Source organism: Camelus bactrianus, chromosome 6 (assembly GCF_048773025.1).
Source record: "Camelus bactrianus isolate YW-2024 breed Bactrian camel chromosome 6, ASM4877302v1, whole genome shotgun sequence".
Lineage (NCBI taxonomy): Eukaryota > Metazoa > Chordata > Mammalia > Artiodactyla > Camelidae > Camelus > Camelus bactrianus.
Window position 1 is genome coordinate 84,071,356 of NC_133544.1, and position 13,545 is coordinate 84,084,900.

Below are 13,545 nucleotides of genomic sequence, written 5' to 3' on the forward strand. Positions count from 1 at the left end.
TTGCAGGAGAGAGAAATCTGCATTTTCTTAAAGCAAGAGAGGCTTGGTAGCTCTGAATAGGGAGGGTTGGGCTCTTTCTGCAGGCTGATGGCTTTCAGGAAATCTGAGAATATTTTCAAGGGTATCAGCTGAAACTTCCCCACTCCAAGTGTTAAGGTCCATTTCTTCCTCAGATAGTTTTTTGACCTGTCCTATTTGAAAGTTGAACTTTTTTGGAAAGTACCTACTTTAATAATTAAGTTCTGGGCCTGGTCCCAGGTTTTCTCTGCCCTCCTGCTGCAGGAAATGAGAGCCACTTTATATGCTGCTAAGGGGCCCCTGGTTTTCCACTTGACTCTCAATTGTGTTTTAATTGCTCTCAGCCTTTTATCTTTTGCTAGAGCATCAATGCAGTTTAGCATTAGCTATGGAATTCCATTGTCCTAGTAGTTACTGTTGTATCCATATTTCTCAGATGTCTAATACAGCAAACCAGCTAGGGTATTTCTTTCTCCTGGTCTGCCTTCCCAGCTCACCACTAGTGGAAATTTGGACCATTGCACAGCTCCCTGCTGCCAGAGGCTGTCTTTGCTTCATTTACTCTCAGTGATGGCATCCTCATTACCAAGCAGGTAGTGAATGAACTAACTCTAAACCCCCATCTCACTTGTTTTTCTTAGACCACTCCTGGCACTGGTTATTGCAGGTTAGGCTTTCTGGGAAGCACACTGAGTTGGAGTTCAAGATGCAGGATGGTCATTAGGAAGTGCCACTGTGATCAGTACCTGTGGAAGGGAGGGAAGAGGAGGAGGGTTAGGCAGAGGGAGACATTGAGCTGTCTTGATAGTCTTGACAGAACCCATGGAGGAGTTCTGGAGCTAAAGTAGTCATCAGACGTTTCCTGTATTGGGCCCAAATGGCAGGGCCTTTGTACCCCCTTGTTAACAAGTCATGGCTGTGAGCAGCCCTGGAAAGGGCATGACCTTGGGCCAGGCACTATCTGTAGCTGAGGCAGATCCCGTAAGTGCTGACAGCTAAAGGCTGCCTGCTGACAGCACCTCTAGCAGCTGGAGTTACAGACTCTTTCCATGAAGGGGGATCTAGATGGTGTGGCCTTGATAGTGGGTGAGGCAGTAAGTGAAGCATTTAGGTGGGAGCCTCCTCCTCCATGATATTGGTAGGCGTCAGCACCACCTTCATGGTGTGTTATTGGGTATCGGATTAACCACCCACATAAAACAAGCCAGCTAAAGAAAACCTAGTGTTGACCCCATGACCTCCTCTCTTGCCCCCTAATTAATTTTTTTTCAATTAATGGTGCCATCAGTATCACAAGCAACCATACTTCAGATGACAGTATCAGGACTCATCCTTTTCCCCTAACATTTCCAATCAGTTAGCAAGCCTTTTTTTTTTTTTAATTTTTTTGGTAGTAAAATATACATAACATAAAATTGACTTTTAACCATTTAAAAATATACAACTTAGTAGAATTAAGTATCACAATGATGTGCAACTGTTACCACCAGTTACAGAACATTTTCATCATCCTGAAAAGAAACCTTGAACCTGTTAAATAGTCACTCCCCATCACCCTCTTACTCCAGTCCCTGGAAGCCACTAGTTTGCTGTTGGTCTCTATGGATTTGCTTAGTCTGGATATTTCAAATACATATAATCATGTGATCCTGGTCCTTTTTGTGTGTGGCTTATTTTACTTAGCATAATGTCTTCAAGGTTCATCCATGATACATGTTTGTATCAGTACTTCATCCCTTTTACTTGCCAAATAATATTCCACTGTATAAGTAGACCACATTTTGTTTATCCATTCATTATTTGAACATCTGAGTTGGTTCCACTTTTTGGTTATTATGAATAATGCTACTATGAACATGTTTGTACAAGTTTTTGTTTGAACACCTGTTTCCAATTCTCTTGAATATATACGTGGGGGTAGAATTGCTGGGTCAGGTGGTAATTCTATGTTTAACCTTTTTAGGAACAGCCAAACAAGCCCTGTGTTTTCAAATGGGTTTCCCATCCAAGCGTTCTTTCTGTTTTTGTTAACATCAGTAAGAGGTGGTATTCCCTCATACTTGAATAACTTCAAAATTTCTTTACTGTCATTAATCCTCCTTCTAATAGTTCTGCTTCATGCCATCACAAATCTTCCCAAAACGAAGCTTTAATGACATCGATTCACTTCCTAAACACCATCTAGCACTTCCTTTTAACTCCTGGGTAATATCCTAATTCTTAGGTTGGCATGTAAATTCTCCACATTTCCATTCCAGATTTAACTCTCACGCTTCATTCTCTAATCTTCCAGATAAACTAGTTCATTTGTCTTCTAAACACATTGAGTGTTTCCAGTTCTTCTTGTTTTCTTGAACTACATCCTCATTCCACCTCAGGCAGAGATGGGCCATGACCCATCCTTGACTTACAAAGCCATTGCTATTCCCAGTTTGTCCCACCTCTGAACTTCCAGAGCATTTAAATCAGTTTGGGGTTTGATAGTGTTTGATTAGAGAATGTTACAGAACTTCTGGAACAAAGAATTTATTCTCCAGAAAATATTACACAATTTTAAACAGGACAAGATTTGGAGGGAGGGGAATGATTTTATGTGAAAAGGAGAAAGAAAACCACCAAATCAAATTAATGATAGTGGTTAAAATGACTTAAGTTTGGACTTTTTTGTGGACTGTTATGAAAAGAAAGAGATTTCTGAAGATACATGCCAGCGCTAAGGAAAAATTCTTCTCTTATTTGGTAGGTGATGTAACAATGGGATATATAACCCTGGACTTAAATCTGACTAGCAAAGACTGAGGATAATGTGAGATTGGAATCTCTGAAGAGAGAGACCATGTCCTCTCCAGTTCCGCTGGCTTTGCAGCTGAAAATGGGATTGTCAATGTCAAACATTTCTTTTGCTTTAAGTACAGAAAATTGAGTTATGAATACTAGGGCTAGAATATCTATAAGGAATGTGGTTCAAAACATATGAGAGATTCTTATAAATATAAAATTATCACTATGCAATCCTTAATTATTTCATTGGGAAAGTGAGATAACCAGCATATAAAGAAACAAAATTAGCTATATGGGGAGCTTTGTGATAAGCTCAGGCTTTAAAATAATCTAAAAATAATAGAGGGAGTATTACATAATTCAAAGACAAACAACCAAATGTGGCATGAATCTTTAAGACCAAAGGCTGGCATTCTAATGGATAAGAAGTGCTAAAGACATGAAAAGTGCTCCTTCTGCCAGTTTCTTTTAAGATGTTTAGATGATTGGATTAAAATAACTGAAATGACACACTTTAACTGTTGGAGACAAGTTAAGCAATATTTACTAAAGAAGATAGGGCTCTGTAACTCCAATTTTCCTTCCATTTTGTCGAGCGAACAACATTCAAAGGTAGAACTAACTTAAAGTGGAAAGAGATTAGAAGCCTTTGGTAAGTAAGGAAATGGTCTTAATGCACCTTGATGCTTTAGATAAATTTAGAATTCTTCATTTATAAAAATGGTAATGTAGATTGAGTCACTTTTCTAAATACACATGTTGAAGATATTCTGGGTCACAGCTGTTGAAAGTCTGAGCAGGAGAAGAAGGATGCCGTTGGCTTCAGTCATGACCACAGAGCGTGGTACGGAGCTGAGGAGCCAGTGCTCGGTTTTGCTTGGGTTGAGAGGAGCACTGACACTCCGTTGAGAAGACCGTTTGGTCTCACGTGCAATCATTTGATGGTAAGTTGATTACATGAGATAACGTCCATGTTTGAAAGAGCAAAAGTTCATTCTAGCTATGATTGTTCTGTGTTTGGGTGTGTCTTTCTTGTTCATAGAACCTAATCTAACTGTACTCTTTGAGGGCTCACAGACTTTGATTTATTAACATATCCCACATAATGTCTCTGTAGAACAAAGGACCCACCTTATGGAAAAGGAGATGAGACAACCAGTGTATGAATATAGAACCCCACTGGTCCTCCCACATACAGCCCAACCCAGGAGCTGACAGCTTGATAATGTGCTGGAATGGCTTTTTGAAGCTTTTTCTGAGGTGCTAGCTGAGAAATGACTCCTGGGTGAGAAAGGAGCACTATTCTTTAGAATGTTTTATACATTTCAAAGTGATGGTTATTACATGGCGCTATGTCTCAGGTAGTTAGAACACATAGGTTCAGGAACTAAGGGGTAGAAATAGTACTATCCCCACTCAGCATCACTCCCAGTGACCCACTTGGAGAATTTGTCTTCTTGCCCTTGCAGCTTTAGGATCTGTGGGTTGAGAGTTCTAAATTCCCAAGGGGGTTGGTCCTTCCGCCAAGGAACATACAGTCCCTCTAACCTTAAAGCTCCCTGGTCACTCTGTCATCCTTGTCTCTCCACAGCAGCTGGTAGGCAAAGAAAGTAATGACCACACTGACAGGGGTAGTGACCTCATCGCTATGAAGAGGTAGAACCGTTGATCGATAAAGGAGCAGGGAGAAATGGGTGTGGTGTTCAGCTGATCTGCTGTGCCATCTCTCAGTATTCCCCTGCCTGATTGTAACTGTAAATAGATGGAAACAGCCACCATAGTCTGAGAAGGGCCTTGACCCCGTTCACTATGAGGGTCCGAGTTACTGCACCAGGCTAACCTGGATCAGTGGAAATGCTCGCCAGTGGGGAGGGGAATCTGGAATGAGCAAAAGAGGAGGGGGATGATGAGGATCTGGCTTTGTGATGCATAGCAGCAGAGGGCTGAAGTCTGTCTCCTTGACCTTCCTTTTGCAACTTCCCCCAGGGTTGTGAGCACCAGAACGCCAGAGAAGCTGTGTCTGGGTCGGGTGAACTCACGGTGACGGGCAAGCTGATCTGAGCAGGGCAAGGTGTGGACTACAGTCAGTGCTCTTGGTGGCCCATACCCCCCTTTTCAGGTCAGCACATCTATCCTTGAGCTGCTGCCAGTGTGGCTGATTGATACTGGCTCACAGCTGCACCCAAGTCGCCAGAATTGCCTTGGGCCATGAGTTGCTGACTCATCCAGTCATGCCTGCAAAATGATACCCGCTACTCCCCCATGGTGATAGTGGCCCAAAGCCAATAGCTGACTGATAAGGAGGTGCAAAGCCTCTTCTCAGGGTGGGTCTGTTCCGAGGTGCAATCAGCATCGAAGCACCTAGACCGTGGCTAGGCTTCAGCTGAAACCATTTCTTTGCCTAGCGTCTTCTCCAGCTTCCTGGTAGCTTTCTGTTGAGAATACTCCTTTAGTGAATCACTTACACAGGAATCCTTTCTCAAGCTCTGCTTCTAGGGATCCTGACCAAGGCAGTCATTTCCAAAAAGAAAGTTCCTGAGGAAGAATTCCGATCGGCCTGGTATGCAGTAAAGAGTTAACACTACCCAAACAGGGGTCTGGCCTTTGCCCTCAACTACAGGGAGGTGATCCCAGGTGCTTGGAATGATCTGCCTGATTGGAGTATCTTGGCCCGGGGGCTTTGGCCCAGGAGTTATCAATCTAGAAACGTGATTTATGATGAGGGCTTTGGCCCATGTGGTTATCAGTTTTGCCTCTGGAAGGGACTAGAGATTGAAGATATCAGCCCAGTCTCCAAAAGGAGCTGGAGAGTGAAGGTCAGCCATGCAGGCAGTTTGTGATGGAGCCCCAGGATAAACTCTATGCATCAAAGATTGGGGTGAGCTTCCCTGGCTGGCCATGCTTATTGTCAAACACCGTGGCCAAAAGGAGTTAACACAGTGCATGGCCTCCTGTGAGAAGGACGCCCAGGAGCTCTGTATTTGGACCTGTCCTAGACTCTGCTGATTTTAGTCCCTGTAATAACCTGTAACTGTGAGTGTAGCAGCTTTCAGTGCATTCTGAGTCCCTCTAGCAAATTAGAAAAACTGAGGGAAGTTTTTGGAATGCCCCACATTCACAGCGGGTGTTCTAAGCGACAGCAGTCTTGTGTGGACACTGTTCCTCCTAACTGTTCAGTTGGCTAAACTCTCCTGCCTGGCTTGGGTCTCATCCCCAGCTCTGGAACCATCACTGGGGCCAGGTGAGTGGAGGGCAGCCCGCCAGGACATTTGATTGGAGTTGGGAGGGAGGGGAGCTGGTAGCATGGACTGACAAAAAGATATTTCATTTCAGCAGCGTTTTTCTGGGACCTGGAATCTGCCCTGCTCTGACATGAGTTGCTTCTCCAGTCAGATTATGGCCGATGCTGCAACTTCCCTTTTTTCTCTTTCCTGCATCAGAGACAGACACTCCCCTGTCACCCCTAACCTCGACTCTCCTCTTCCTTTCAGACGCCCAATATATGCTTGTTGTTTATTGACACATCTGATACTATTTTGCTTGGAAATCGGTGGTATCTTAATATTGAAGCCTTCTTTATCTGATGCACAAATTTCCGTATTACAACTCCTGTACTGAGTGTCTAACATTAAAATGTTCCTTGACATTGAAACTTCTTTGTGAATAAATGTAGTATGGCATCCATAGCATCTTTATCATTGTTAAAGGTCAGTGGTAATTTTCTTCTAACTTTTTATTACCCTAGAGAATAATATCACCTCATTCCTTAGTTTTTCCTATCATCAGATGTTAGCTCATGTCAGGTGTTAGTTGATACTGGGAGCTGGAAGGAGACTCCATGAGCATGACCCAAAGACAGGGAAATTTGACTTGGAATTTGAATACTAGCAGATTTTAAACACGAGTTCTATTTCACTTAGGATTAGTTTAGGAACTGGGGTAATACACCTGTAGACCAATTGGGAGAGTTAAAAAGGCAGACACTAAGAAACCAAGGTGCAGATGCAGAAGGGTAGACTTTATCTAAAGATTTCACTAACATCTGAATGAGAAAGGACCGGTTAGCGTTATAATGTCACAGTAGCGAAGGCTGTATTTCATTTCATTTTGCTATTTGTATAATCATGTAGGCTTAACTATTCATATAAATGAATTTTTTTGAGCTAACTGGTAGTAACTGTATATACTTTATTTCATAATTTAAGCTTATTTGTTCTCAATGCTTTCTGGAACTAGACCCAGTTCAGCACCTTATTAGCTGAGTGGCTGGGGATGCTGTACTGTAACTCTCTGAGTCTTCATTTCCCACCTGTAAAATAGCAATATGCCTCACTGCCTGGGCTGTTGTTGAGAGTATTATAGATAATTTACGAAAGGCACTTGGCCCAATAGAGGTGCTTCTATTAGCTCTCGTAACATTTTGTGTTTAAAAAAATTCTCCCGAAGTATCCTCAAGGAGGCTCTGGTGCCCTAACTGGTGTATTAATTAAGCAGCATCCTTGAATGTATCCAAGTACAAACCGTTCCTTTTGGGTTTCCATCCTTTCTATATCATGAATCACTTCTTGAGGACTGAGCTTTTATTGGCTTCTGCCTTCTCAGGCTCTGCTCTTTTGAAGGCGCCAGTACCTTCAACCTGACAGTCAGTCTCACCAGCTTCCGAAACACCATCTTGCAGCCATTGCTTTTTTCTGTGTTCGTAATGAGCAATTGTTTATCAGATTCAAACCGGAGTCGTTGAAGTATGGGATTAGTCTTACTGCTTTAAGCCTGTGTTTCGTGCATCCTGGCTTCTCAGATGCCCCAGGGCCCCAGCCTCTGCTCATCCCTCCGTGTTTTTCCAGGGCATTTGACCAGATTTCTGCCTCAGTTAACTGTCCAGGATTCAAGTTCCCCTTTGGAACAGGGGCACTGAAACAAATCCATGTGGATGGGACCCAGCTACCTGCTCTTGGGGTGCTGAATCCTGTGCTTCATAAACCAAGGCTATGTTAGACTTCTGCTCCTGAAACCAAAAGCCACTACCTCTCCTGACTTAATTATTTTCTACTTCCTATACCCTTGCCCCCTGGAGTGGACCACATTTCAATGTTCGTCTGAATCAGTGAGGAATTTGCCGTTTGAACACTAGTTTGCTGCCCCATGACCCAACCTATAAGTGGATCTGTTCCTCCTCCTGCCCATCCTGGATTCAGGCCCCAGTAAACCTCAGGGTCAAGTCCATACAAACCTCAGCTCTGCTAAATGCACTAAGGTATATCTTTCTAAAAATTCACATAAATTACATTCCATTTGGTACTTTGTAAAGCTACCTACTGTCTACTGTATTACATACGTGCTTCTTTTAAAATCTTCTAATCATCTAATTTTGTGACAGTTATTTGAGTTTGTTACTGAGTTTCAAATTCCATTCTGTTTTAGAGCCCTAGGAAAATTGCACACATTGCTTTAATTAGTATCAATTTGGTTGTCAGATTTTCAAGATGAAGCCATTGTGTTTCAGGATTATTTAAAGCTAGGGCATTAAAATAACTGGGGATTTTTCAAGAATCACTCATTATGACCCAATTTTAAAGTTATTTTAAATGTAACACTAAAAAGAATCATTAACAAATCTATATTCTCTTTAGGCTACAATATCTCATAGTTATATAAAAAGCTAATTGCTAGCCAAAGGTATCACTTTTCATCGTGTAAAATGTAGTGTCAACTCAATCGTCTGCATCAGGAGAAACAGAGGTTGAGTAATCCAAAAGGAATTTCTATTTTATCTTTGGGATGTTTTTGCCCTTAAATTTGAATATAGGTGAGTTTGACGTCCAGAGAATTCAGGTCAAAATAATGAAGCTATATTATAAATATCTCAAATCAGGAAGCTGATGAGTTTTGGGGGTTGTGTGTGTGTGTGTGTCTGTGTGTTGCTCTCTCAGGTTTAAAGAAGCAAGTTAAGCTGAGCTCTGTTCCTCGCTGGAAGATGAGAATATTGAACACAGATGTTAAATCATGGATCTGGGAAGAATTCAGTGGCAGATTAGAAGCTGCTGAAGTAAGGATTTTTAGATCCCTACTGGGAAACAAACAAACAAAAAAACGGAAGATAGATTATGTCATAGGAAAAAAAAAAACAATTACAGAAAATACTGCAGAAATTCTGTAAAGAGAACAGGGAATGACATCTGGCCAAGTATTATGGCTTAGACTATACCTACCGAATTCTGCATCTTGCATGCCATGGAGGTAGAGGTAAATTGAAGAAGGAAGTGAAATAATAAGCTAATGAAGTAAAAACTATTGTCTTTGGAGATTAGGGCATTTCATGTGTCCTGGTATGTAAGAAATGCACATTATAACAAATATATGTATTTAAAAACAAACATTTTGTATTGTTTGAATAATTTTTTACCTTACACATCTTTTACTACCTGACAACAAATTTGAAAATCGATACCTTGAATTTGAAAATATATAGAATTTGACAATAACAGCAAATGTTTCTCCTAATGACAGGTGCCTAACACACTACCTAGCTGGCTTAGTTTGCCACAGAATTTCTAAATTGAAAGACAGCGTGCTTTGTTTACCTTCTCCAACTAGACAGTTCCTGCTTTAAGGTCAATTACTGTGTCATAGTTCTTTATATCCATCACAGGAAAACGGTTTGCATATGGTAGGTGCATTTTTTTTTGAACAAATGAAGGCCTGAATATGGATTGCATGAATACCTCTGACTAAGTCTGGATGCCCAAAATAACACTAACACAGCAAATTTGATCATTTCGGCCATTTTAATGTCCCAACAAATTGCCTCTACTGTGTGGATTGTGTGATCTGCAAGAGTTATTGTAATTTATTTCATTTATATCCCACCTCATTTACCAAAAAGCATTTAGATGGCACCAAAATTGCTCTGACTGTGCTGCCCCATTTAATTTTAAAATCTGAATCATTTTTAACATGTGTCTTGTGCTATGTATGTTGGGTTTTTCTTTCATAGTGGTTGATGTTTTGGTAAAACTTTATTTGCCTCTTCAGATGTCCTGATCGCATTTAACTATGTCATGTCATCTTTGTTGTAAACATGTATAACACAGATTTTATATATATAAAATCTCTCACAGGGAATAGCCCTTCACATTTCTAACTACATCTATTTTAATAAAAGAAATTGATTTACTGGTGTGTACCTAGTTAGGCTTTTTAAAAAATGACTCTTTTTTCTGTTTCTTAACAATCATATAGATAACCCTTCAGGAAAACTAATTTTTAACAATAATAGCTAACATTCATTCAATACTTGCTATCTTCCCAGCATCATGCTTGGCTCTTTAAAATGCCTTATCTTATTTAATTTTTATTGTAACATTTTAATAGATGTACATAGAATTTTATATTAATTTGTAAGTATGATTATACCATACATGGTGGGATGAGCCTGAGGTTCTGGCTGCTTCTCCTTCACTGCAAGACAAGAAAGAGGAACTTAGGGAAACCACGGAATGAGCTTAAGTTCTGTTCCCTGCAGTCTGGAGGACATGGAAAACGGGTGTCAGAATTATACTTGAAAAATCTAAGAGATGAGGGCTTAAGAGGAAGTGACTGGTGCTGTAGCTGGGAAGTCACTGCCCTTTTAGAGTCTTTTACAACAAGAGTTGTGATGTTTCCCATGGACCAGAGCTGGGTGGGTAACGTGGAGGAAGTCAGCCTGGGGTTGTCTTAGGCTCTTGCCCAAGAGGAAGCCTCTGCAGAAGGAGACCAGAAGTGGACCCGCAGGTACCTCGGGGTGTGCAGGAAATCACAATTGACTAGGAGGAAATAGCGATGGATTTGAGATATGCAGCAGCGGTGGTGGTGGTGGTAGTGGTAGGGTTTACAGAATAACCCAAATATCAACTAGGAGAGAAAAAGCCGGATTTAAACATCTGCCAAGTCTAAAAGGAGCTCATAGTAGCCAGCAACAGCATCAGTTAAGAAGTTTCCTGCCTTGCTTTCCTCTCCTCTCCCTCTGAACTTGAAGAGTAATAAAACTGTGGGACAAGCAGTAGAAATGCAATGAAAAGGAAAAGTGAATCATATTCCTTTCCCTGAACTTCTGGCTTCTCTGACTGCAGGCTGCCCTGGGTGCTGCAAATCTGAGCCAGATCTAGGGAGGGGAAGCCTAAAATATAAATGAAGTTTATCATTTTGATCATTATGTAGGAATAGAATTTTTTGGTTTGGTCCTATATGTTTATTTCATTATTTCTTAAATTGAGATATAATTGACATAAAACAGTATATTAATTTCAGGTGTACAACATGATTTATATATGCATATATATTTTGCATATATTGCAAAAATGATCACCAAAATAAATCTAGTTAACATCCATCACCACGCATAGTTACAAATTTTTTTCTTGTGATGAGAGCTTTAAAGGTCTACTGTCTTAGCAACTTTCAAACATACAGTACAGTTTATTAACTATAGTCAGGGTGCTGTACATTGCACCCCCGGGAGTGCCACCTTGTTTTTATTCTAAGTTTCTAGATCTACTTCTGTCAACAGATTTCTTGTTATCAATACGGAAAATTATCTCTAAGCAGTCCCAAGCGGCTTCAGTCACTTCCATACTTTTCCTTCAAATTAAACATCTGCCTTAAAAGAAAAGTCACTTTTTGACCTTTCCTTCTTTATTTATCCTTAATAGAAATATACTTCGATTAGTTAGAAATCTAAATTGTATACAGCTTTTAACTTTAGTATCCAGGTTTCTTGGATATGATTTCATGCAGAAAATGTAGATTTGTTTAAAGATCATAAGCCATTTTATTTTTTCATATACTTCTCTATTCTTCCAAATTATCTACATTGGGCCCACATTATATAATCGGAAAAATAAGTTAACTATCATTTTTTTTTAACCTTAGCTCTTCCTCAAGCTATTTCCTCTATCCTTTCCTTTAGTGCTGACCTTGAAAAAGGAGCCCGCGTCCATCACTGCTTTGACTTTTCCCTGCCCACACACTCTAATCCTCCCAGCACTGGTTCACATCGCTAATCAAACTGCTTCTTAGAGGCCACTGTTGTCCAGTCATAAGATTCAAAGGCTCTCTCTTGGGCTTTATTTTTCTGGATCACATTTGGGACAGTGCTTAATCCACTGCCCAGTAACTGCCCAGTAACTAGTCAGTTCTTAATATATTTTAATTCTTTTCTGACAAGAATTTGTTTAATGCTATTGATTAAATGCAGAAATACCTAGTACTCTTCATCTGCATGAAAGATTGAGTCAAATGAAAATTTATGCAGTCCAGTTATATCTGGTTTACCTGTTCCTAACACTGCACAATAAATTTCAACTGTCTTTTTCACTCATATCCTGGGCCTGGGGCCCTATATTTTAGAAATTCAGAGAAAATCAACTCTGAATAGTTGGACTTCATTGTCATGCTTACTGATATAATTATGTATCTGAATATAAAGTAAGTTCTGGGGATGTAATGTACACCATGGTGACTATAGTTAATAAAATTATATTGTATGTTTGACAGTTGCTAAGAGAGTAGATCTTAAGAGTTCTCATCACAAGAAAAAAATTGTAACTATGTGAGGTGATGGATGGTAACTAAACTTACTGGGGTATTCATTTTGCAGTATATACATATATCAAATCAGTATGTTGTACACCTGAAGCAAATACAATGTTGTATGTCCAGTGTATCTCAATAAAACAGGAAAAATGATAGAGTTTCCCAGCAGGAAAATGGCTAGGTCAACTGGGACTATAAGCCATGATGCATACCTGCCCTCTGTCTGTATGAAATCAAATGAACAGCAATGAAACTTAGGGGATATAAGAAGTTGTTAACTGAATTAAGTTGCCTCCAGATTACAAGCCACTGGTCTCTTGTCTCAACTTTTATTTTCCACCCTCCTCCCAAGTTTATTGTCTGGAATGGCCCCTAAGGAGAGACTCTATCTGTGGCCTCACTTTGAATTCCACGTTCTTTACCACCATTCCTCTCCCCAGCCCAACAACCTGGACAGCTGTTTCCAGTTTCCCTCACTGGCAACCCTCAAGCTGTCCCACCTGACCACTGCCAAGGCTGACAGAGATAAATGTTGTTAAACCCAGAGCAGGAGATAACCTCAGCTCTGTTATCTAAATTTAGACTGATGGGAATGGAGCCAAGTAAAATTTATTAAATGCCTACTCTATGCCAGACATTTTAAAAAAATAACAGTTTTACTGAGATATAAATCACATACCAAAAAATTCACCCTTCTAAAGTGTATAATTTGGTGGGTTTTAGTATATTTGTAGAGTTGTGCAATCATCACCATTATCTAACTTTAGAACATTTTCGTCACCCCCCCAAAAAACCTCGTTCTCCTCCAAAACAAAGCATACACTCCCCAGTCTCCTCTCCCCCAACTGCTGGAAACTACTTGTCTGCTTTCTATTGCTGAGGATTTGCCTATTCTGGACACTTCGTATAAATAGAATAATGTATAGCCTGGTATATTTTGTGGATTCCTTAGGATTTTCTACAAACAAGATCATGCCATCTGAAAATTGAGATCGTTTTTGTTTCTTCTTTCCCAGTCTGAATGCCTTTTATTTATTCTTCTTGACTCATTGGTTGCCCTGGCTAGAATCTCCAATACAATGTTGAAGTAAAGTGTCCAGAGCAGACGTCATGTTCTTGTTTCTGATTTTAGGAGAAAAGCATTTAGTAATTCACCATTAAGTATGATGATAGCTG

At 40.2% G+C, this 13,545-nt stretch overlaps 1 protein-coding gene across 1 annotated transcript in view; it reads right to left on the reverse strand.

The window, feature by feature from the left end:
* Window positions 1-218: 218 nt before the first annotated feature.
* Window positions 219-13,545, reverse strand: part of MNS1 (meiosis specific nuclear structural 1) — a 254,471-nt gene continuing 241,144 nt past the window's right edge. The window contains exon 16 of the mRNA XM_074366177.1: window positions 219-764. Within this exon, the coding sequence (XP_074222278.1) occupies window positions 720-764 (45 nt within the window). The 3' untranslated portion in view covers window positions 219-719. The remainder of the gene's footprint in view (window positions 765-13,545) is intronic.